Consider the following 25,753-nt stretch of genomic DNA (forward strand, 5'->3'; position numbering starts at 1 on the left):
CATCCAAAATTAGTGTGCCCCTCAAGCGTAAACAAACAAAGAGATGCATCGAAAATACTGGTACTGATATTTACAGGTCTATAAAAGCGCTTTTCAACGAGAAAATTAACAAACACCGCCGAAATGGCATTACTTTACATACATTTCCTAGCTGCTGAGGGGCATAGTAATGGCGGACACTGTATTTGGATATGCCTGTGACGTCACGTGAAAGTCACGAATAACTTCCCTTTCGTTAGTCTTCCAAGACCATCTAACGGTACATCGCAGTCAGTCTAATGAGTGGCATTTATTTCATTACTAAACATCAACACGCGACCTACTTATCTAATAAGTTCCGAAAGCGATTTTTTTTTTGTCCTGACATAAAAGAAGTTGTAAAGCTGAAGGATACGTGCAAAAATGGCTATTAAAGATAAACAGAATTCTGAGAACTAAGAGCAATTATATAACGTACTTAGCACCGGGTCTTTTGTGTAAATGTTTTTTCTTCTTTATTATTTAAGTCAAAACGGCCCAACCCTTTTCCGGCTTAAAGTGTAGATCGATTTATGATTTTCTTTCGTGCGGTCTTCCTATGCACGCGTCTTTGAAACTCGACTCCTCTCAGCGGGGGCCGGGTGTTTAAAGGTCTTGTGACTTTTTAGTAATATCCTTTCCATCAGTGCTCTCCACGGACAACCTGGATCGAAATCTGTCAAGACAGAAGAGCAGAGTTCTCCTTGAAGAGGTTTGCCAGTTTGTCTTCGTGAAATTGCGAACCTTTCCTTAGTCCTCTCTCTTTAAACAGTTTGATTACAAAATACTCGCTGAATACGATTTGCTTTAAAACAGATTTCGTCCTCAGAGTTCATCAGTGAGTGCTTTTTGTCCGGTGATTGTCAACGATGGCCGTCCGTTCTATGACAAACTTTTTCTGTCTAGTCTCAGTTCTTTTGCCATTGCTGAGCTGTGCATCTTTAGAGACTCAAGAAAAAGAAGTGGAAGACCCGGACCTTTACAGGACTGCGGTAGGAGATTTTTTTTTAATTCTACGATTGACTATTTCATAACCATATGACGCAATCACACTTATGGAATAATTTCTTGATGTTATGAATTTGGTTTGGAACTTCTTCGAGAACCATTGCAATTACTTCAGTCAGCATATTAATTTTTCATTCCTAGTGACAAATTTTCATTGTCATGACGTGGCTTTCACTACATTGAAAAGGAATTTTTTGAGCTGACGGAAATGAAATGTAAGCCTATTAATTAACAAAACTGTGTTTGCTCTTCCCCCCTTCTTCAATTAATTTTTGCTCGTAACCTTTATCATATTCTAGAATACTGTCGAAGAAATAGATTCTTTTTATTTTTTTCATAATGAACCTGTCATAAAGTAATATATGCGGTGCCTTTTCATTCCCTTGAATACATGTGTAAACCCAAGTTGATAGCCTGAATAGAAAGGGATTACCTACTCTTGGTAAGAGCAATTGAACCTTCCGTCGGTAATTGAAACCTATCTATGGATAGTGTTAGACTGCAAACGACTGCGTTCACGGTTTGGAAAAGCATTGTATTTTTGAAAGTTTGTGTTCGACTGCCTATGCTGGGACGCGCTTGCCCTTTCTTTCCACAAAACTTAACGGGTCAGCCTCTGAAACGCCTAGTTCATTCCCTTTTCCCTTCCCCCGGCGCTATCCAATAAGCTTTCTTGCTGATTAGGCTTCGTGCCAATACTTCTATGGGAAAAGGTTTGCACTTGATGACAGCTTTCGAGGCGTATGTCATTTCCACATTATGGAAATTGTTTGGCTCAAGGGAAATGCCATTGTTGCCTGCCGACAGGATTCATAACCTTTAAATTGTTGTTTTTGAGAGGATAAGTGGTGCGTCTTTCATACATGAAAGGATAATTTCAAAGATATCGATGTATAGATCTCTGATCCGTGGAGAGCACAGGAGACTTCCTCGCTCCCATGCATAGACTGGTCACATGCATACACTCAGGTTATGCATGTGGGCTGTTTGTCGATCGTTCGAAAGCTGATACGGTATTAGTGAAGCCTCTGTAAATATGCAGTTATGTTTACGTTACGTAATGGGCGCAATACGAGGGTTTTCATGGAAACTAGCTTTTGAATTAAGACAAACTAACCTCGCCCAAATGGTTGTTCGTTTGCGTGGTGCGAGTTTTCTGGGCTGATTTAAGGCTGTTTAGCTTACCTTCAGTTTACCTGCTGTAACCTCTATATCTATTCCCTTTTTGATGATGTTAAAAACGCACTCCTCATTGTGCGTGGGACCATCGCGAAATTTCCTGCGGTGCTTTAACATCATTTGCACTTCGACGTGAACATCGCTGAAATGTCAGAGCGATTTCTTAAACAAGTAAACAAAATTCCAGAGGCCTGGAATTTTTGTTTTCAACAGATCGCCACCACAGTGGTTAAAAAACTTCATAAATGTATGAGGCACGGAATCAATTTCGTCCAAACAAATCAAAAGGTCAATTTCATTATTTTAGTGACCAAAGTGCATTTTCCAACCACTTGCATCTCAGCAAATGAACGCGCACGATTTTCCACGATTATTATGGAGACCTTGTGAGAGCGTAATCTGATCGACCCGGTGAGTTTAGTACTGAGAAGGACTGTTGTCGGTTGTGGTGACTGACGTTTCGACAACCGGAGCGCAAGTCATCACCAGGGTCAAGTGGAAAGTTGTCGTTATAACATATTTGCGCTTCACTATTATAAATACATTTTAACAAACCTTTATCGATGTTTGTGTGAAAGGTTATTTACCTTCATTCTAGATCATACAGATGGGCGAGCAATGTGCCTAATAATAAATGCAAAAATATTTGTGCTGCAAAATTTACAATGCAGACGCATTGACGAGGCTAGATGAATTTAAACTTCCCTTCCTGCAAATGTCTAAAGCATCACTCATCGATGTCATTACGGATACCTTTTTTTCTTTGGAAAACTAGAGATGTAGCCTGCGAGGATTGGGTGCTGCGAAACGAAGGGCTCTTCGTCCGCGAGTAAGGTTGATCAAAGGGAGCCGGCGGGGATCAGCAAGGTATCTGGCAATGAGTGCCCAAGCCCTTGCAGAATTCTTGCCCCAGGCCTTAAGCTTTCTTGCGGCGGATAAACGCTGGTGCCATGGCGCGTATTATCTACGCCTATAGATCTACGGTACAACATTGACATTTGGTCCAATCTGGGTCCAAATTCAAGTTTTGTGAACATTTTCTCGAGCAAGAATGCTTTTTCATACCAAAGGCTCTCGACCGGCGTTGTAGCATAAAACTCAGATTTATGGTTCAGACGCTATGCTATGTTACTGAAATTTAAAGGTTTCATACGTATCGAAGTGCATTGGCTGCTCGAAACAGCAACTGAATATATTTTTAGCGACATTTGTGAAAGTTTTTAGTTACTTTTTTCATAGACTGAACTGATCAAGGACAGAGGCTATCCGGTGGAAAATCATTTTGTTACAACTCAAGATGGTTTCATTCTCAACATGCAACGGATTCCGCATGGACGAAAGAAGATTCGCAGTCCATCTCCCAAACCGGTTGTCTTCCTTCAGCATGGATTTACCATGGATAGTACCAACTGGATACTAAACGGACGCTCAGAGAGTCTGGCCTACCTCCTTGCAGACAGGGGCTTTGACGTATGGCTTGGAAACATCCGAGGCAACAGATATTCACAGAAGCATGTAAAACTGGATCCGAGTGATCAAGAATTCTGGGACTGGAGGTAATATGACGGTCTCAAACTATAGATCACTGATTTTTCTGAAAGACTGACAGAATCCGCTCAAAATGAATACATATACCTTAAGCAAGCGTGCTTATTTTTCAGCTAAATCTACCGTCATTTGATGAGCGGATCGTGCTCATTTGTTTCTTTTCTTTTTCCGTTCTTGTGATTGTTTTTAGTATACCGTTCTTTAAAAATCGACTTTGAGTTCCCTTTTTTCTATAGCTGGCAAGAGATGGCTAAATACGATCTTCCTGCCATGATAAACTATGCGCTAAATGTGAGTGGACAGGCTCAGCTGTTTTATGTGGGTCATTCCCAGGGAACTCTGATTGGCTTCACAGGCTTCTCGAGTAATTCCCAGTTGGCAAGTAAAGTGAAGATGTTCTTCGCCCTGGCTCCGGTCTACACTGTTGGTTACGTCTCTGAGCTTATTCGCACGGCCGCTTACGCCTTGTATCCAGTTTTGGTGAGTTGCATGAGTACTTATCGACCATTGAGGTATGCTAGTAATTTTTTCCAGGCAGCAACAATGACAGCAAATATCTTATTGCTCACAAAAATAGTATTACAATGAAATATGTAATTATTCATAGTTCACAGGAAAAATTTAAAGAAACATAGTTAAATTAGCAGTTGAGCCTAAAGACTTGAGGAACCGTGAGGTTTTCGAGTTGGCCTCTGTTCAGAAGTTCACGTGACACGTGTGCATCCGGGCCAACTGATTCACATCACCGCAGCATTTATCTCGGAGTATTTTGCTAGAATTGATGATATCCTGATATGGTTTTAAAGTATCACAGAAGGAAAAAATAATTTTTTTAAATTTCATGAAACCTTAATATGTAACGAAAAAAATAAAGATCTATCAACTTCTGAAAATTTTATTTCGATATCATTTTTACTTCAGGAGATATAATGCAAAAAGTAATTTGAGAGTAGAACGGAAGGCGCGAGATTGATGCACTTCATGTCAACTTCTTTTCGTCACCTAATTAACAATTTCAAAACCACTCTTGATTTTCAATGCACACTCTACAGTTTTGTAAAGGTTTAAAATCACTCATTTGTTATAAGTCTAGTTCAAGTTCTTCAAGCTTTAAGGAAATGTATACTTTGATAAGGATAACGCGCCTAATTTTCATGCATTATCCGTTTGAGCAAAAACGCTAAGTTTCCTTCAGTGATACCGACACCGATAAACCTCACCGTTAGGCGGCTCAGCTTTGAACCTGAACGCTTCGGTACTGAATTCCAACCCCGACAAGTAGACGTACTGTGTCTCCTATTTGCCACTCTAATTCTAGGGTCAATTAAAGGCTGTGAAGCGCTTGAGGGCATAAATATCTCGTTAAAGGACTTTAGCGTTCCGTTTCCCTTAGCAATTAGCAACGCACTACCTGGCTCCTTGGATCACTTTTTCTTTCCAATGAAATCACACTTTACCGATAGGTAGTTTCTCCTGAAGTAAAAAGCCAGAGTATAGTACACCATCTTGAGTCAGTGTTCATTATTCGTCAACAGCATGTATACCAAAGCTATCGCAGTGGAAAGATGTTAACAAATAACCTGGTTGATATGCTAACTGAGAAGTCGGTGTGCGGCGGAGAGTTTTCAGAAAAGATCTGTTATGACGTTGGAGAAGAGCTGTTTGGATTTGACAGCGCCAACATAAACATGGTATGAAGCTACTCATAGTTTGCTTTGCGTGAGAATGGAATTTAGAAGTGTTTTAATTTTTTGTTTTTCAATCTATTACTGAACGATAAGAAGAGTCTTTTGCTCACTTTTCAGTCCAGAGTGCCTGTTATTTTGTCTCACTGGGGATCAGGAACGTCTTATAAGAACCTCATTCACTTTGGTCAGGTACGCGCAGCTTTTGTCTCACAGATCCTTGTGACTAATACTTGATGATTTCAGTTCTTTCTGCCGATTCATTGTTAATATTGGCAACGCCTTTCACGTGATCTTGGTCGCTCTTACCCTTACATCCCTAAGAATGACTACCACCTAATTTCTCGTCACATTGTTACCCCCCCCCTCCCCCTCTGAGTCACATATTGGGGTCACGAGAATAAAGGAAACGATCACCAATTTAAAAAAGCTCTTGATTATGAAACAAATTCTCCTTGTCACAATCCTAGGAAATGTATAGAGAACAGTGCGAACAATATGTATACCAATGTTGGGGTATGAAAGGTTAAGAATGAATTTTCCTCCCACCGTGCGTGCTTCAAAGGGTCTGATACGCCGTAACTGTACACACAATGCACTGCAGGCACCCTTTCAAAAGGTAACGCTTGGTGTTACTAAAGAGCTATCTGACACGATGGAAATAATTTAGCTTTTATTTTGAACCAAATTTTGGACCTTTTTATATAACAGCTGCAATGGCGGATGAGGATAGTTGTTTCGTATTTATGTTGTTATCTATGGCTTATTTCAGATGGTGTTGTCAAAGAAATGTGCCAAGTACGATTATGGATTCTTCTCCAATTATAGAACTTACGGCCAGGTAATTATAACACCTATTTCAGTCAGTCGTTTGGAAGCATTGTCAATTGAAAATCATAGGTCCACCAGACCGTCAGTAAGTTAGCAAGCCGGAGAGCCAGCCTACCCATGCTTTCATACACCTAGAAGATTGGTCAGTCTATTTAGAGTTTTGAATAAAGCCTGATAGTTTCGAAAGAAACTGTTTGGGGCTGCGTCGGTGGGGGTAACGAAATAATTTTCGATATATCAACAAAGTTGAAATGGTAAATTGGCCACCGTAATGATTACAAAAGCTGACATTTCGAGCGTTAACCATTCGCTCCGACGAAGGGCTAACGCTCGAAACTTTTGTAATCGTTACGGTGGCCAATTTACCATTTCAACTTTGTTGATATATCCAAATTATTTAGAGTTTTGCTCGGAAATCAATGAGTTAATCAATCCTCAGAAAGCCATCACCCTATACTTTTTATTCAGGTGGCAAATGGGTGGGTCTGTTGGTCAATAAGTCGGTTGTATGGCTCGCTAGTCTCTTGCAGTCAGGCACTCAGTCTTTACCACCTGTTCCTTCCTCAATTTTATGCCCTTTGTCTTTTAAATCAGCTTGAAGCTCCAGAGTATCACGTAGAAGACATGAAGACTCCAGCCGCGCTCTTCTCGGGCTCAAATGACAAACTTGCCAGCCCGACCGATGTGCGACTTCTAAAAGACCGGATAACCAACCTAAAATACTTCAAAGAGATTCAAGGCTGGAATCACGCTGACTTTTTATTTGGAAATAATGCACCTGAGCTTCTGTATTCAAAACTTATTAACATGATGGAAACCGACTTGACACTGGGAACAAAGTTAGCTGAGTTTGAACTATTTGATGACAAATGAGCCAGTTGAATTGATTGATGACTAAATTTGTGCTTTGCACAACAACAGATATCATTTCTGAGGGGAATACTTGCTTAGGGATTTTTGAAAATTGATCTTGTATTTATCAAATATTCAGCTTTTTTGTTTGCTTCAGGTTTTGTCAACTAGTGTCTGTGCTTTCAATTTGAAGCTCACATCATCCTTGACAGACTATTAACGTGTCGTTTGTCTCTTTATCTATCTGTATCGTTTTGTTCGACTCTCAAATTTTTTTTTGGGTTGTCTTGTCAGTACATTATAGCTTTTCTTCGCTAGAGATTTCTTTAATCAAGTAGTGAATAAAAAATGTTTATTACGAAACCATATACAAATTAGCGCTGCTGCCATTTTCATGTTTGCGCGATAGTAACCGATCAAAACTCTCTACAAGCGAACATCTGTCAATGAAACCAGAATGGGATGCAGTCAGCTAGATCTACGTTTTCAAGCTCAAAAACACCGCAATCAAAAACAAGGTGCCGACGTTGTACCCTTAAGCACCGCTATTCGCACTAAGAGATTGCAGAGCCTCGACACACCAGACTTTTATCATATGTTGTGTTATCTCCGGGTGTTGTTTTGGGGAAAACCGCTGTAAAACAGTTTACTCCCACGATTTCTTCTTGCCGAGGGGTGTAAATAAGCATTCCTGGGTTGTTATCAAATTTCCCTATATTCTGACATCGTTTAGATTGCGTTTTATTGCTATAGAGTTTTTAACTCGTTTACAAGCTTAACTACCGGATAATCATGCAGCAATCAAAAGTAAATGTTCCATAGTGACAATCAAATGTCCAATCCAGTCCGTTTTGGTGTATCGAATATTTCAGTAGAACTCAGCCTCTGTTAACATCATAGTCGGCTGCAAAGAAAAAAATAATTATTTAAGAGATAAGTAAGAATTTCGTGGACCTTTTTAGTAGACGTCAGCGCTATTATTATCTAATTAAGTCGGAAAAACAGATACGACATAAAAAAAAACTGGGTGGCCAATTTTATCATAGTGACGTATTCTAATACCTACCTATGTCGGTACTAAAACGTAATATTCTAGTATTGTCATTTATTGAATAACCAAAGTGAATGCGCAGCAAAGGCCAGCGAGTGCAGAGTTTATTCTTTCTTTCTTTTCCTATCTTTCCTTTCTATCTTTTCCTATCTCTCCTTGAATATTGCAACGTCGCTACACTCGGAGTTATAGATAACTTCCTTTGTATCAAAGGAATTCTAGATGGAACTGAACGGATTTCTTGTAGAGAGAAATACAAAGGAGGTCAAAACAAACCAAAGGGGAACGAGGGAGAAAAAGGGGGGGGGGTAGGGGATGGCGATGGTTTTGCGTGAGTGGGTGGTCAACTATACCGATTATCAAACCATGGAGATGCGTATTCAAAATGGTGAATTTTTGTTGTCATTCTTCTGCGTTTTATACCTAGAGGACGCAAGCGTTTGATTCCCACTAAAAAATATATTGTTCGGCGCTCATTCTTTTTTTTTTTTTTTTTTGCCCTTATTCAGTCTCTTTTTGTAATTTATTACCCTTCTCTGCGGCGTCTTCGAATGTCTTGTACATCTCTTTTCGCCTGGGATAGTCGGCGGCTTTCACTGGATTCATTCGATGGTTATCTTCTTCCTCTTCATATTCTCTTCTCCATCGGAGACTTTGAGAGGCGGTGGGTTGAAAAGACACGGAGAGAAAAATGCACGAAACAAGAAACAAAGCTACGAGGGTCTTAGTTTCCATCTTTTGGTTGGCTGAAACAGAGAAGTTGAAAAGGAAAGATAAAAGGCTACCAAAATTCTAAGAGCACGAGAATGCTTCCCATTCAATTAAGTTTAATTTGATGGCTCGCGCAGTAAAGTCCTCTAAGACTCGGTGTCAGAGCCTGTAAAAACCAGTATCTTTTTAACGTTAGACGCCTGAGTTGGAGGCACTAGAAACTTGCTTGCAACACATCGACTCAAACACTATTTATCTTCCGGAAATCTTGTAGAATAATCAATGAAGAAAGTGAAACGCCAATTGTGTTATATATCTAAGATATCCATAACTTCTTGTTTTGCGACATCCATCAAAACTTTAATACACTTTCGATTGTAATATTTCGCAACATCAAGATGTATAAACTATTTTAAAAGGTGCTTTCGATAGCGGTCCTTTGTTTATCAATTGTGAAAGATTTCTTGAATCCACAGTTACAATGATGAAATATTCGTTTATGGACTATTCGATTATTTAAAAAGAAAAGTGAGAATAAAATTGAGAATAAGCGTTTGAAATTCTAGTGCGATGATAACTTGGTTCCTGCCCTTGAAACACGTAAAACGTGCCTTCGACTGATATTAAAACGGTTGACAAAAGTACTAATAAAATAATATAGAAAATGAAAAAACTTGCCTTGATGGTCACCCTCTGAAAAACCGACGCTACTTAAGTAGGTAAAAAAAGGAAAATTTCTTATCGGGAAATATGTTTGATGAATTGTGTTCTTCTTAAATCCTGTTGAACTGAATACGTATAGGTAATCGCATGGGGCCGAGTAAAATTAAGGATTAATATCACGCGTGTTTTCGGAAGTTGCTTAATTTTGCGAGGAACCATGTGATTACTTGTTTATAATATAAGGAGCAAAATGTTTTCTTACTGATCTCGCGCAAAACGGGACGCCATTACAAAACAAACAGAAATTTATTTACCTTGGCAGCCGTTGCTAAGCGATTTTCAGCCAATCATTTTCAAGTAATTTTTCCCGGGGCAATAACAAAAATTAAGAAAAAATGCCCTCCGTCTTGACCAATCAAAATTCAGTAATTTTTCCCCTTATATGATAAAACTCAGCATCCTATTGAGCTTTTTATATGGCCATACCTATATCATTTGTTTTGTTATCTCGTGGTGTTTTGGTGGGAAAAACCCGTTGTAAAACAGTTTTTCCCCGTGGTGTCTTTTCACCAAGGAGTAATAGGCGCTTGTAGGTTGTTATCAAATTTCCAATATGAGCCATTACGATTATTACATTACAATAGAGAAAATGAAATGCCGAGAGTGCAATATATCTAAGATATCTAAAACTTCTTGTTTTGGGAGATCCTGAGAGTACATGTCACCTCAGGTAAAGCAAATGTTTTTCCTTTTACGAATCAAAAATTTAAGACACTTTCAATCACAATAAATGATGAAATATTCGTTTATGGAATACTCGATTATTAAAAACGAAAAACTGAGAATAAGCGTTTCAAATTCTAGTGAGATGATAACTTAGTTCCTTCCCTGGAAACACTTAAAACCGAAAATGAACATAACTTCAGTTGATTTCAAAACGGTTAATAAAAGTGGTGATTATCATATGTTTTATTATCCCAGAGGGGGTTTTAAGGAAAAAAATACCGTTGTAAAACAGTTTACTGCCACGACGTCTTCTTGCCGAGGAGTGTTAATAGGCACACGTGGGTTGTTATCAAATTTCTCTAAATGACCCATTACGGTCATCTACTTTTCAAGCTTCACATACCCTGCGGTATGGAATAGTAGTTGTGAGCTCAGCAACGGCTATAGTCTCTACAAAATGTTACTCTCGGAAGCTTCAAAGATTTCAGACGTTTTTCATTGACTTAGGGAACCCTGGCCCTCTCCTTCCTTTGTGCAAGAGGTTTAGGATTTAGCTATCACTACACGAAAATCTCGTTCCTTTTTATTCTGACATCGTTCAGATTGCGTTTTATTGCTTTATGATTTTAAACTAATTTACAAGCTTAACTCATCTACTCTACAGGGTACTCATGCAGCAATTAAAAGTAAATTTTTCCATAGTAACAGGGTACGAAAGCTCAATCAGTTAATCAAATGTCCAGTCCAGTCCATTTTGGTGTATCGGATATTCCAGTAGAAATCAGCGTCTGTTCAAATCATAGTCGGCTGCAATGCAAAAATAATTATTCACGAGTTAAGTAAAAATTTAGTGGACCTTTCAGTATTCCATATTATCTTAGTAAGTCGGAAAAGAGTTACGGCATCAAACTGCTGGATAAAGACAAAACAAGGAGGCCGAATTTATCTCAGTAACGTGGTTTACTATAGTAATGTTCGGCCATCAGTCTATTAATTGTACAACCAACTGGACGCGCCGCAAAGGCCAGAGTGCGTGAAGTTTTTTCTTTATTTGCCTATCTCCTTGAATATTGCAATGTCAATATATTTTGAGTCATAAATATCTTCCTTAATATCAAATGAAAACTAGATATAACGGTTTTCTTGGAAAGAGAAAAACAAAAGAGGTAAAAACAGACCAAAGGAGAACGAGGGAAGGGGAGAGGGGGGTATGGATGGCAATGGTTTAGCATGGGTGGGTGGTCAACTATGGCGATGATCAAACCATGAAGATGCGAATTCAAACTGGTGATATTTTCGTTGTCATTTTCCTGCGTTTTATACCTGAAAGATCCAGGAATTTGTTATTCACTAACAACATTGTTCGGCACTAATTTTTTTCGTTGACTTTATTTAGACCCTTTTTGTAATTTCTAACCGTTCTCTGCGGCGTCTTCGAATGTCCTGTGCATCTCTTTTCGCTTGAGATAATCGGCCTTCACCGGATTCATTCGATGGCCTTCTTCTTTCTCTTCATATTCTCTTCCCCATCGGAGACCTTGAGAGGCGGCGGGTTGAAAACAAACGGAGAGAAAAATGCACGAAACCAAAAACAAAGCTACTAGGGTCTTGGTTTCCATCTTTTGTTTGTCTGAAACAGAAAAGATGAAAAGGAAGGATGAAAGGCTACTAAAAAAAATCCTAAGAGCACGAGAATGCTCCCCCTTTAATTAAGTTCCATTTGATGGCTCGCGAGGTAAATTCATCTAAGAATCAGTGTCAGATTGTACAAACCAGTATCTTTGCGCGGCTGCTTTAGCGTTAGACCGCGGAGTTGGAGGCACTAGAAACTTTTTTTACAACACAACAACCTAAATACGACTTTTTTTTGGAAACCTTGAGGAATACAGTGTAATATATCTGAGATATCCAAAACTTTCAATTTGATGTTTCACAGTATTATAGATGTATAAACTATTTTAGAGGTTGTCTTCGATGTCGGTCCTTTGTTTATCTTCAATGAAATACTTTTTGAAGCCAGGGTTATAATGGCGAAAAACTCGTTTATGGATTATTGTTGAATTACTCAAAAAATCGAACATAAACTTGCCTTCGATTGATTTTAAAACGGTTAGGAAAAGTGGTGATAAAAAATGTAAGGGGAAAAAACTGCTTAGATTGTTAGCCTCTGAAAAATCGACGCTACACAAGTCAGTAAAAGAAAAAAAATTCTTACCGGGAAATATGTTAGATAAATTGTGTTCTTGTTAAATCCCGTTGATCTGAATGCAACTCCGCAATCCTATCAGTGAGCTGTTTATATGGCCAGTGCTTCTAGTAATGTGGCTCGTTTATACACATTAGACAGGTTAAAAGGGTGAAATTGCCTCTAAATGGTGCTACGTAATTTGCTTTGATAATATCCGCAGCTAGAACAATGACTATGCAGAATTTTTGACAGCGAAAAAGGGTTCGGAATTCACCTTGCTTGTCAAGTAAATATCGTGTCAGTGGTAGTGTAACTGATAAGACAACATGTCTCATAAGCTTGTGTTGACAGTCAGCCAATTTAAAAGCCTAAATTCGTAAAAGAAAAATAAATTTACTCTGAGACGCGTCGCGGTTTGAGTTTTTTTAATTGCATGCGTTTTATGTTCAGATTAAATCTTGAATTTATTAAAGGCGTCAAAACTATCATGCGATCAGTTTCACGCAAAAAGAGACGAATAAATGATGCTTTTTTTCTTTCGCCGAGGAAGTATTATTTTACACCGCCTGCATAAAGTGAAAATTTGGTTATACAAAGATAATAGCTAAATTGAATCTCTGCAAATATTTCTTGTTTTGTATTGTTCGAGGCTAATTTGCCTCTAAATTGCCTTTGTCGTGACACGGGAAATAAACCATCGACACCCTTTTGGGAGACTTATTTTGTCATCGACACTTTGATGATTCTTAATTTTTTCCTGAATGTTTATTACAAATCCATATCACAAAAATTAGTATCTAAGAGATTCAATCTTTCTTATGTGTCGTCGGGAAACGTTTAAATTTCAATAAAAAAGGGCAGATGTTTCATTTTATCGTGAACTAGTTTTAATTTTAGTCTACCATCTTTCCTTTTAAAACCATCAAACTGAAGAAATAATTATCAGAAGGCTCTGTTGGTTTTGTAATATTCAAACTGTTCATGTACTTATACGCACTAAATTCTCAAACAGGCTCCGATCAATCGATCTTGAAAGTAATTATTTAAAGACGAATTGTCCTATTCAAACCTTCCCGTTTAACAGTCGAATGTGAAATGCTTTCCTCTCTAGGACTTGATTAGTTTCAAATGCAAAATCTTTAAATTATTACCGGTTTCTAGACTGAATTAAAAGGACTCTTTAGTCGCGCTTTAGTATAAAACAACTGAAATGAAGAACGTAAAGGAAACGTAGAATTAACCGTGAAGTAATCCGTCCTCAAGGCACTTAAGTGATTCCGCAGTGTAACTAAACCTCTCGTGAGATTTGCTTAAAACTATGCGTCACATCCTTTACAAATTAGGCTCTTTCGTTCAAGGATTTCTGCATAAAACGTAAGATTGTAATCTCTTAGAACATCGACATTATGTCTACGATCATAAATATATAGATCAGCACAGAATGTGCCAATATCGTAAATAATCAGCCTACATTGATATCTCCGCTATCTCATGCATGGTTAGTGACTAAAAAACCCTGCAAGGTATATTTCAAAAAAACACCTCACCAGAATAGTTATGAAAAAAAACTCTTTTTCAAAATTTTTATGAAAAAAAAGGAAAGGCTAGTATTAGACGAAATCCTGTCACAAATCATTCGTTACAACAATTAACATTAAGTTTTCTGTCGAAATCAAATATTGTGCATGCAAAATTTTCCATTTGACAAGAACTAAATTGTTTGTACAAACGGAAATGAGGGCAGACAAGTATTATCATCAGCGCGCATCTAGCTGATTATCACTGAATCCTCAAGCATAAGACTTCATGCCATGTGAATAACTTATGATTAAGAGCTCACTTTCATTATCGTGTATACTGTTCCTCACAAAAGAAGGCATCGCATTGAGTTACTAAGATCCCCCGACATAACACAAAAAAGTTGACTTAGCCAGCCTTTGAATAAAATGAAATTGTAAGACTTTGGCTCAACTGAACTATCGCCAGCGTTTCTTATACAACTTTTAACTTTCCCATAGACTTGACGTGTTTATCCTCGCTTACAAAGTGAAAGTCACATTTGACCAGAATTGTAAAATTGAGTCTGATCTCCGAAGACAAACAGGATAGCAACCTGATTGTGAACTAAATGACAAATTGACAAACTCCGTTCGCATTTTTGCCTTTGATTTATTCTTGTTTAAACTTAAAGTATAATTTGCCCGTAAATTACTGTTTTAAATAAAATTTAGTTACGTCTTCTGCTAACATCCTTTGAAAAGAGTGCACCCTTTTTCTCTTTTTTGATTTAATAAAATAGATTAGCTGAAATAAAAATTAGCTTTTCCAGTGGCCATACTAACGAGAGAGTCTTTCAGAGGAAGCTACATGATAAATCATGTTTTGGTAATTTCATCGGTAAATCATTCTTTTTACGAACTTTCTTCCTTAAACTTAGCTTGGGGTATGTAGGCCAAACATGTTATGGATTATTTTTTCCCAAGGAATTCATGTATTCTTAAAGAGGGTTTTAAACTTTTTTTTCTTTAAGGCACAATACTTCAAATTCTAATAGTATATGAAATATGATGTGACGTCCTAATATAGAGCTTTATTGATCAATAGTGATTTCAAAAGTATAATGAAATTCGTACGTTTTGAGGTTAAGTGTTTATATTTCCCTGTTAGCGTGGGTTACGTGACTGCAATATTTTTTGGGTACTTGAAAGCTAGCTCATTGTAAATCGATAGAAAAATACATAAAAACGATTTACATTTTTTTTATCGCGGCTTATGAGATATTTATTAGTTTGAGGACCCCTATTCGGACTTCTATTTTGCAGCGTGCAAGAGGATACTTCTCGAGTGAGTTTAATTATGAGCCTTGCTTCTTCACAAAAGTCCTAGACTACAGTACAACTTCAAAGTCGGAGCTGTTGGAGCTGTAAAATCCCTCTCTCAATTAAGTCTATTTAGCATTTTTTGTGGCCAACATCGATGTCACCCGAGGCTTCAAGTTACTCTGCTAGATTGAATAAATATCCTCTATATTTAGTCCTCTCTGAGTCAATAACAGATGAAACGATTTTAATGCCAATAATTGAACTGGCTATATCTTTGGATCGTGCACTAAGGGTATGATGCAGCAGAAAATCAGTTTGTTCAGGCCTGCTCGACATTTCCTCTTATTGTTTTATTCCTCTTTTACCCTCTCTTTTGGCAATCATCTGACTCTTTTGGCCTGGTTGTATGCGTATTTACCTTGTAAATGTGGTAAGAGGAACGAAAATTCAATAAGCTTTTAGATAGAAAGTTTCATAATCATTTTCATCTTGTGGGCAACATAAATGTTTCATGCAAACATATGACTAGGACTGTTTCGTCATCAAAGGTAAGTCTGTTGATCTTGAACAAAAAAAAAAAAGTCAAGATAAATGAAGACCAGGGAAAGTTATCAATTCAGTGTTTATTATACTGGAGGCCATTTTTAAGCCCTGAAACCATTTTATTTTTTCGATTCATTTACTCTTTTGTTGCTGTTATTGAGAGGGTGTTCTATTTTTTAGAACTATCTTACATCATCGAAAGATTTTCAAAATATCATCCGATGATGCTAGGATAGTAGAGTTGTGCAACTTTTAAGTTATGGTCGAAAGATAACAGAAAATGGCTTATTAAACAATCCGTGTGGTAGGAAAAATACAACTCACGAAACTGAGAAAGACACTGACAAAGTAAAAATGGTGTTGTACGACGGGACGAACACCTGAGATTGTCCTTCATGACCAATTCAAGTTTTCAAATGAAAGTGAATTAAATGAACAAATGCATAAATTGGATCAGTATGGAGTTTTTCTCTTGAGATAGAAAACGGCAACAAAATGGAAAAAAAAATTCCAAGTAAGTACGCCAATCAAAAAACTTAAGCTACATCTGTGACGCTAGGTTTGAGAGCTGAACGTGGAGCTATATCGTGATTAAGCGTTATTCATTTGACCAATAGCCATCTCTACTCCCCGGATTTCATTCAGAAGTTGATTCAGCATCTCTCTTTTTCCTGTTTTAATTCCTTGAGGCGGTTTTCAATTCTCCGCTCAATTGTTTTTCGCCCAATTGCCTTTCGTTATAATAAAGGACAACGGTTGTAGGTAAAAAGTGCAACACAGGTCAATACTGAAATTCCAACTACTTTGGGAATCTGTCAACAAAAGAACCTCACTCTATTTTCTTAGACAAAACAAAATAGCCAGTTAGAAGAAGTTCTCTTAGGGACAAGAACAAAAGGAAAACTTTGACTTCGCTGCTCTGTACCGCCTCAAAGGGTGTCAAATTTAATTCGGTCTCAATTCGGTCTCAGCATCATTTGTGCAAGACATACAAAAATCATTTGTTTGTACTACAAGCGAGGCTAGCGCTTTTCATAGACGTGCAATTCTCCGGCCTCTTACTTGCTTTAGTCGCTAGTGTTAGCGTCGAGCCCGAGCAGAGAAATCATATAGGCCCAGTGAAAGATAGTTACTTTTGAGTTCAGTGAAGTAAACGGACGATGAATCCTTTTATATCATAAATATTTGGAAAATTTTTATTCGTTCTTTTTCGAGTGTGGGTAAGGGGAAACATCCACATTTCCCCAGAGGATCGGAACCTCAGACCCTTGGATTTTACGCTGCAACGCTCGACCAGTTACGGAAAGCACTGTATTGAACTTCATGTAGGCCTGAACTAAATTCATGTCCAACGGGCTTCTTAGGATTAGCAATGTCGAAAGCATCGTGTGAGTAAATAGAAGGAATAAGATATAAAAGCAGTTTCTCGTCTAATGAGTTGCTTTTACTACCCGAAGTATATAGAATTATAAATGACACCCTTAGGTTTTCAGTGACTTGGCAGAAAACACTCACAACCTTTTCGAAATAAATTGGATATATCAACAAAGTTGAAATGGTAAATTGGCCACCGTAACGATTACAAAAGCTGACGTTTCGAGCGTTAGCCCTTCGTCGGAGCTCCGAAGGGCTAACGCTCGAAACGTCAGCTTTTGTAATCGTTACGGTGGCCAATTTACCGTTTCAACTTTGTTGATATATCCAAATTATTTCGTTACTCCCCCCGACGCAGCCCCTAACAGTTTCTTTCGCCTTTTTCGAAATAAACTATGACTCAGTTTTTATCCTTATCATAGATATCAAGTTGCAGATACCAATCTAATAATGAGAAAACTTGATCAAGAAAGCCATTAGTGGTGCAGGCATCTTTGAGATAGCGTTCCAATTCACAAGGTTTAAATCTGATTACAGAAGTAAATTGTTGAATTTGTCAAGGAGTCACTGCTGGTTAAAAAGATTCGGCAAACTCTCGTGGAGAGTATGCCGTGACTCGATAATTCTGGAAGAAATTATTCTCCTCGCGGGAAAGCAGATGAATTATGATTACATTTCCCCTGTGAAGTGAGCGATAATGATTACTGAGCAGATTTTTCAAAGTAACTTTGTTCAAAAAAGAAAAACTGCCATCTGTCCTTGTTATTGACGAATCAATTATCAGTCACTTAAATATTACCGTGAGGTCAGGTTCAATGGAAAAGAAAAATGCAGAGAGCATGGTTTTGAAATTAAAATTTTGATTAATTTCAAATTATAATATTAATCAGCAGTTTGATCAAAGAGCGTTAAAACAGTAAGAAAAGTATACTATAGAGCCTTGTAAATTTATTATAGGTTTCTTACAGAGTCTGCAAAGGTCTCTCAACTTATCAATGGCACCTTTGGTCCCAACAGTTTGTTTTTCCTTAGCTAAACCTGAATTTTCAGCCTACGGGCATACTTCGTTTTAATTCATCGCCTGGTCACTGAATCCTAATTTTTATCTTCTTTCGGATGTTTGTAAAATGCATGAAGCCTTCTTTCCAGACAAAAATATACCTTGATATCCAATATTTTAACCAGTAAAGCTTTCGAATGTGCTGACTTAATGAATCAGCCAAGTAAAAAGGCGTACGTCCAATATCAAATCTAAAACATTCTTGAACTGAATATATCGTGTGAAATACTGCAACTAACGAGACGTTTCCCCTGGAAACAAATTTTGATTTGACACATTATATTGAAGTTCAATTGATTACTCATTTTTTTCACTGTAAATAATACAGTGTTATAATATTACTAAACTTCTAGAAATAAGGATACAAAAAACTGAACTTCATATCTAGCAAAACGAACGTAATTAAAATGATTAAAAATGAAATGCTAAGGTTGGGCTTAAAATAATGATTTACCTTTGACACTTCTATTTTTTTTCTTTTTGATTTTCCTGTTTCTTTTTTCTGCGCCTTTAATAAGTCGTCGAACCAAGAAAGAGAAAAGGAGTAAAAAAAAAAAAACAAAAACACAACTATTGTAGAGCTTCCTCCTTGCTAAGATGCTAACCCCTGACTGACATGCGGCACAGTCATGCTCAGTAAGGTACAAGGCGGCTCGTTTCTCGAAAGTTTCCGGTCATTTGACGGATTCGAAGCCATGTTTAAAATCAAATTTAAAGGATAGAAAAGCAGGTTATGGCAACCTAAACCAGTCCATTTTTTTCTGTAGCTGATCATTTTTATTGTCTTATTTTAAAAACTTTTGAAATCCCCATCTTTAATAAAGAGAGAACAGCTTTATCTAACGGCTGCGACTCAGGATTTGGCCCCATTTAATTTTGTCAAATTTATAACGTCGGAGTGAAGCGTTCTGCGTTCTAGTCATACGATAAAAGCAATATTTTGCAATTGCCAGTGATTTTGAGAATGTGATGGTATATGATATTACCCACCTATGCAGCTTTTGGGTCAATCATTTTTGATGGAGTGGTCAAATGGTCATTAAGTAGCTAATTAAATTTAAAATATTTGCCAATCGGCGGCGTCCTTCGGTCATCAGACTATTTCAAATTAGCTAATAATACCAAAAGTTGGCATGCAAATACGGAAACCTTCTACTCGCTTAGTTAGCTCTGTTTGATATGTCTGTCTGTTAGTTGTCCTTGCATTTTTAAATGGTACGTTTTATTACTGAAAATTAGGCGCTCATATTTTCATTAAGATCACGATAGATTAGTTCTTCTGCTATTAAATCGAAAAGAAAAAACTCAATACCGTGAAATATGAATCAGTGATCTGATGTCTGGGTCACGAAAAAAGCGTTAAATAATAAAACCTTTTTTTGAAATAATGATAATAATAATTGAAGAAAATTTCAAAAGTTGTTTAAAACATTTTTTTTTTTAACCGGACGGATTGTAATTTTCAAGTCCAACTTAATTTCCTATTGCAAGCTTTCATTGAAGGATCCTTAGTAAAATATTATCACCTTGAAAATGCTTTATGTCGCTCATTGAAAAAGACAACGGATCTTGATGATCATTAGCAACCTCAGACTTCATGAAATTCAACCGGGGATAGCTGATTGATACTCGAAGCCGCTAAATCTAATCAGCTCCATCTATATGATTCATTCATTTCATTGCTAGGATTAACTACTACTATTCCCTGAATTTGTCCAACTGCGACGCCAACATTATCCTGCAGACGAAAATTGTTTCCAACAATACAATGCATTACTAGCTTTTTCCACTGCTCTTTAGGAGTATTTCCACAACAATTCAAATTATAAATTTTTCGCAAACCGTGACTCACCTGCAATTTGCCCTAGCAGTTAAAGCAAAAACATGCGTCCTGCGACTAAACTCAGTCTGGATCAAATTGTTTGCTTACAAATACTGTTGTAAGTAATTGTACACAAATGGAACAAATGATACTTAGTGTGGGAAATTTGTGGACATTTCTTTTAGCCCTGGGGGAAATAATTGAAAACTGCCTGGAGAAAAAAAAAGGGAAATTTGGGGAAAGCAAGTTTATCTTTTTCTCATATCCTGGTTTTATTGTTTATTAATCAAAGTCTTTGTTGAAAAATAAAACTTCGAGCATAAGAAGAAAGCTCTAAAATCTAATCATTTTTAACGTTGCCTTCGATTATCAAGCCTATTTTAATAACCTAAGGAACTTCTAGTAGATATAAAATAGAAATATTTTAAATTGAAGGCCTCGAACTCATATCGACTTTAAACAATTTTCTGGCCATCTTTGATTAATTTAAGATGAGTTAAACCCTTTTTTGAGAGAAATCAAGGATAGTCCAGTCATTTAGGATTTCATTAATAACAATTGCAATCGATGCCATGTGAATCTCCATATGGTATTCGGAAACATTCTAAAGCCGCAAATTAACGTCGCGCTTCCGAGCCGACAAGTGTTTTGTTTGCGTTTAATTACATTATCTTATTGCATGGTTCTCAACCTAAAACATGTTTTACCGCCTAAGCGGTAAATTAGTTTACAGAAAGCAAATATATATGAACAACGATCGCTTGTTCCTCAAAAGTGCTTGTGGTATTTTAGGGTTTTCACGTACGCTTCAAGGTAAGTTTTTAACTGTCTTGTACTGACTTCTTGGAAGCTTAAAACTAAGGCGGACTGCTAATACCTTAAACAATTGAGTTTTTGCTGCTAGAACGTTTTTCAAAGCTAGCTATTCACATTATTAGCCTCAACACTCGCTTGTTATGGTATTGATCTCAAAGTACAAAAGGATTAGTCCTTTTCTATAATTCTGCTTATTCGACCAAACAGGTTCTTTTAGCTTCTTTCAAACTTGCAAGAGAAGGTCCGGCGAGCAAATCCATTTTAATTTTCCAGATGTTGAAACACGAGGATCAGAAAAAAATAAATACTGGGAAGAACGTTGTAAATCGTAGCAGTTCTCCTAAATTGCCCCACGTAGCTGTAGCTTTAGAGACTTTTCTTTTTCTTTTTCTCTTGTTGTTGTTTTTTTTTTTGTGCCCTGTGCGTTTACGATTGACGCTTTAATTCTTTCTTTTTTTGTCATGATTTAACAAAGAACCTTTCGTTGTATTCAGTTCTATAACCATTTTTTAGATCAACTGGATTCAGTGCTGTTTCCGTCTGAACATTTTGTACTGTAGCTTGAAAATACACTACTTAAAATTGCAAGTATGCCTCTTCAAGAGTTCGAGCAAGACATGTAAATTAATATCACCAATGTGGTTGAGTTACCTTTCCCAAAAAATTGGCAATTATCTTTAAAAAAAAAATGACACAAGGTCGGCACAAAATTTTTAATTCAATGCCAATCGTAGAATTAAAGTTACCGTGAAAGAGTCCATCCGATTAGACGCCGAAAACAAACGTATTGTGTTGCAGATCTAGGCGACACATAAAAGGGTTAAATATGAGCTTTTAAAAGAAAAAAATTAAAAGAATATTGGATTAGTTAAAAAGTGGAAGTGAGACAGATTTTCCTATGCCCTCCGGCGTAAAACTAATGAAAATGAAGTAGAAGATAATTGTTTCTTGCCATTACTAACCATTCTGCTACAACTGTGAAACGCCCACATTGGAACGACTCTTTTCAGGTGTGCTTTTAAAGAAACGGTATTATTTGGCTCATTATATTGAGCGTAAAGTATTGAAAATACGAGTAGCAGTCAAGACTGAGTCGCTGTATTTCGCTCTGGCAGATGGTATCCAAGTCCCAGCTCACTTTTGTGCTCTTGACATGCGCAGTAATTCTACTTCTAACCCAGCCAGCTGTGAGTCAAGAAGATGCGCTGCGATGGGGTAAAAGGGAAAGCGGTCTGCCCGACAAGTTTGTGGCAGAGAACATCAGAAATTGGCGCAAGCAACGGTACAACAAGAGACGGGAATACCTCGGTAACTTATTCTATTTCCTATTTTTGTTTTCATTTTTCAAAAGCTTCCGAATTTTGGTTGGACTTTCATGATACCTCCATTATCATTCCATAATTGATGGCGTTGGTGATTTTTATAAAAAAAATAAGTATTTTGGTCAAGGAGTGTCTGGAACATTTCTACAATTATTTCAAATTTGAAAAACGTTGAAATTTCTTGAGGAAAACTTCAATTTAGCAAAAGGCATGACTGAGATAATATATATACGAGCACGATTAATTCGTTTTTCTATTATTTACCAATTCATTCATTCTTATTATGTGGATACTGATGAAATACCAGGATTTCTCCTTTTACTAAAAAATCATATCTTCACCGCGCGCAGTGAAGATACTATTCTTATCTTTCACGTGTGAGGATATTGGTGTGGCCATGGTTACCAACATAATTACCCAATTGCTGTTTCGAAAATGAACAAAAAAAGTTGTCTTTTATGTGGAAATTTCATCAGTATCTATATAATAAACCGAACATTACATGAGCGCTTGGGGATACCAATTTTATCTTCTTGTGCTGAAAGTATCTCGATCTCACTCGTTCGCTGCGCTCACTTGTGAGAGATACTTTCAGCACTCGAAGATAAAATACGTATCCCCGCGCGGCCTTGTAATATCCCCTATATGTAGAATGATTTGGAAACCACATGATGGTGTTTTAGAGAAAAAGTTTTCAAAAATTGCAGAGAATGAAAATTAGATTGAGGGAATTCATACACACACACACACACACACACACACACACACACACACCATGATTTCCTGCTGTTTTCTGAGTTCTTGCCTCGCTCGTTCGTTTTTTAGTGGTTGGGGAGAAGACTTGATGTTTGCACCATTTATTGTAGTAATCTGAGTCACGGGATTCCTTGAATCTTAAAATCATTGATTTTGATTGAGTTCTTTCGTTAATTTCTTGTAGATGAAGAGGAAAACAAAGGTCTAAAGGGATATGGCTACAATTGAAAATGATTTAACATCAATTTACGAAGTCGACGTCCCAAGCTTGGAAAAAATGTTGCTAAGCTCTCTAATATATATCAGATTCAGTATTTGTCCATGTTATTAAATAAACGTGTTTAAACTCGATTTGTTCTTCATAATATAAGATTTTCTGAGAGGATCTGACTTACATCTAAGCAGCGCTTGTGTCGTGCGAAAGGGCTTGTATTTCGATGCATATTTTTAACGCCCGACAATCGTAAACCTGAAAACAATTTACACTCTTACGACACCGCAGTGGGTTTTAATGAAGTGTTGTCGTTCGTCACATAATGCTTCATCAAAAGTGTTTTCACCTAAACAAAATACCACAATTTTTTCAACGAAACTATGTGGGATCATATTGTGCTGTTTAACATATCTCCTGTTCTATTTCTGGTATTGCTGCCGATTTGCTCTAAAACCATGACCAAACTTCCTTCGTCCACTTCATAGCTCTAAAAACCATTCATATCAACACATACAGACTCGCTTGAAAAATATTCCATGGGCACTCGACCTACTGAAATATAAGTGAAATATAAATGCACTTTTCACTTTGTAAAGTCGAGATTTTTGACTGATCAGGGTGCTTCAAAGTATTTCCTCGCGCAGATTTCATGCGTGCTCGTTCCTCTTAGGAATCTATTGACTGAAATATTATAAAGATGCATTTATGAACCATTGCGCCTAAAGACAATTTAGGACATCATCAATCAAAGTCGCAATGACAATATTATTTTGGGAGGTCCGATGTTAAGCCCTTCGGCTTTAGGTCAGGCATGCACCATTTATCGCCTATCTCGGACCTGTGCACCAAAAGAAGGCATATGCCTAGGCGATGAAGTTGCACTTGAATGATTTTCGTAATTTCATCGCTGTCTAGAAAGTGACGGAGGTCAATTTTTAGGATTTAGTATGACATCTGTATCGTAGGCGGCTAGAAAGAAGGTGAATGGATTGTCTTTTTCCCACTTTTACCGATTTGACATGCGGCCTACTTTTGCAGTTTATTCAAGGTATTTTCCTATACTAGGGCAGAGAAGAAAAAACCTTTCATGAAGCCGCTATGGCCAACATTAATTTAAAACGGGTCAAACTGAGTAATGAATATGCCAAACTTTAACAGCTGTTGCGTGTTATATGTATACACAGAATTGATAAAGTAATTTTGAACGTATTTCCAATCAGAAAATCGTCAGATCCAAACATGAAGTCAAATGAGAAAAAAATCGCTGTAAACATTCACTCAACAAATACATACATCTGCATGTGTGCTTACCTAAGGAACTTCGTTAATGCTCGTGCACCGTAAGGTTGATGTGGAACTTTGGTGATAAACTCACTCCAAGCACTCAGAGATAAGTGGCGGAAACCACGAATGATGGGTAATTATCACACTTTAGGTTGATTCTGTGAATGAAGTTCCGCGACTGTATTTTCCCCTTGTGTAAATCATGTTACGTGATTGGGCGCTTAATAGTTTTAAGAAAATAGACATATATTTTTTGCGCTCTTAATCATTAGCCTGTTTTGATATCCGTTTTTTTTCCCTTCAGCAATCACTTCTTTTGTTGTTGATTTGTTTACTTTATTTCTCGTATCAAGAACTCATCTTCAAGTGGATCTTAAAAAGTGATGTCTTCTTAGTCATTGGTAGCCCCTTCATGTCTTTTGAAGCCTCGATGAACTGAGTAATTAAGAAAATTTGAAAGATAAGAGAACGTAAGAAAGAAAATTTTAATGAAGGAAAGAGTATTTACCGTTGCATTAACGAAAACAAACGCACGAGGAAAACCGGCTTCCGTGCCATTTAGAAGTTCATCTACATCAATGAAAAGAGGGCTAATGATGTTTATTCTCCACGCAATACGTAAAATTGCCAAGGATAATCTTGAACAATTCACATATCACAAATGATGTTAATTAAACTTTCGTGAGCTAAAATAAGGATCGGAGAAAACGGAAAATTTGATCTGATCTAAAGTAGCTGCTAATAATGATTGCTTTCCCCTTCCAGACGTAGTTTTAACGTGAGCTTCTTAACAAGTTTTTAATAACCCCTTTTTAGGTCTGTCTTGCGCACGGGCTATTAGATAAAAATTAAGGCTGTCAGCAGATTGTTCTTTATATTTTCTCTTTCTTAACGTAAGACAGAAGCATCTTGATATATTTGCCAAAAAGCGAATGCAATAGGGGAAATGCTAACAGTAATGTGATGTGATCCAAAACTGACAAGCTAAGATGTGTTCAGTTTCTACTCTAAAAAACTATACTCACTCTTCGATTTAGCGAACGCATCAAAAAAAGCGACTGAAATCGGCAAATAGAGGATCTTGAACATTCACCGGTAAGGAACAACTTATTAAGCGAAATTACCGCGCTCATTAACAGCAACTCATGCAGTTAATTACCACGCCAACCGCAAAAGGCTGACAAGGGTTTAGCTTTATATAAAAAAGCCTTCGAAACAGACAAGAACTTGACAGCTGTTTTAAAACCAGGAAACATTTTTGCTGGAAAGTTGAACGAGCA

General features: G+C 37.2%; 4 protein-coding genes and 1 long non-coding RNA gene across 9 annotated transcripts in view; 2 read left to right on the forward strand and 3 right to left on the reverse strand.

The window, feature by feature from the left end:
• The window catches only part of LOC111323809 (stabilizer of axonemal microtubules 4), a 35,330-nt gene extending 32,851 nt beyond the window's left edge, over positions 1 to 2,479 (reverse strand). The window contains exon 1 of the mRNA XM_022927239.2: positions 2,212 to 2,479. Coding sequence (XP_022782974.2) covers positions 2,212 to 2,325 — 114 coding nt within the window. The 5' untranslated portion in view covers positions 2,326 to 2,479. The remainder of the gene's footprint in view (positions 1 to 2,211) is intronic.
• On the forward strand, positions 576 to 7,484 carry LOC111323811 (lipase member K). Its single transcript, XM_022927246.2, has 8 exons — positions 576 to 730; positions 835 to 1,010; positions 3,445 to 3,761; positions 3,990 to 4,233; positions 5,289 to 5,444; positions 5,559 to 5,630; positions 6,211 to 6,279; positions 6,864 to 7,484. Exons 2-8 carry the CDS (start codon positions 888 to 890, stop codon positions 7,140 to 7,142), a joined length of 1,260 nt encoding a protein of 419 aa, XP_022782981.2. The 5' UTR covers positions 576 to 730; positions 835 to 887; the 3' UTR covers positions 7,143 to 7,484.
• On the reverse strand, positions 7,387 to 10,699 carry LOC111323813 (uncharacterized). Its single transcript, XR_002694204.2, has 3 exons — positions 9,562 to 10,699; positions 8,703 to 8,918; positions 7,387 to 8,025 (listed from the first exon to the last, which is right to left on the reverse strand). It is a non-coding gene; the product is annotated as an uncharacterized LOC111323813 (long non-coding RNA).
• Positions 10,700 to 10,848: 149 nt separating this feature from the next.
• On the reverse strand, positions 10,849 to 18,849 carry LOC111323818 (uncharacterized). Of its 2 annotated transcripts, none has more exons than XM_088737765.1 (3): positions 18,714 to 18,849; positions 11,690 to 11,902; positions 10,849 to 11,079 (listed from the first exon to the last, which is right to left on the reverse strand). In XM_088737765.1, exons 2-3 carry the CDS (start codon positions 11,889 to 11,891, stop codon positions 11,054 to 11,056), a joined length of 228 nt encoding a protein of 75 aa, XP_088593891.1. In that variant the 5' UTR covers positions 11,892 to 11,902; positions 18,714 to 18,849; the 3' UTR covers positions 10,849 to 11,053. The 2 variants fall into 2 exon arrangements, with proteins under 2 accessions (XP_088593891.1, XP_088593885.1); XM_088737759.1 differs by lacking the exon at positions 18,714 to 18,849 and adding an exon at positions 12,488 to 12,649.
• Positions 15,573 to 23,326, forward strand: LOC111323831 (uncharacterized). Of its 4 annotated transcripts, none has more exons than XM_088737737.1 (3): positions 15,573 to 15,712; positions 22,013 to 22,205; positions 23,160 to 23,326. In XM_088737737.1, the coding sequence occupies exons 1-3, from the start codon at positions 15,689 to 15,691 to the stop codon at positions 23,201 to 23,203; spliced, it is 261 nt and encodes an 86-aa protein (XP_088593863.1). In that variant the 5' UTR covers positions 15,573 to 15,688; the 3' UTR covers positions 23,204 to 23,326. The 4 variants fall into 4 exon arrangements, with proteins under 4 accessions (XP_088593863.1, XP_088593855.1, XP_088593868.1 ...); XM_088737729.1 differs by lacking the exon at positions 15,573 to 15,712 and adding an exon at positions 15,718 to 15,830; XM_088737742.1 differs by lacking the exon at positions 15,573 to 15,712 and adding an exon at positions 20,698 to 20,894 and having other exon boundaries at positions 21,908 to 22,205.
• The last annotated feature ends 2,427 nt before the right edge of the window (positions 23,327 to 25,753 follow it).

The sequence above is a fragment of the Stylophora pistillata genome, chromosome 1, assembly GCF_964205215.1.
Source record: "Stylophora pistillata chromosome 1, jaStyPist1.2, whole genome shotgun sequence".
Classification (NCBI taxonomy): domain Eukaryota; kingdom Metazoa; phylum Cnidaria; class Anthozoa; order Scleractinia; family Pocilloporidae; genus Stylophora; species Stylophora pistillata.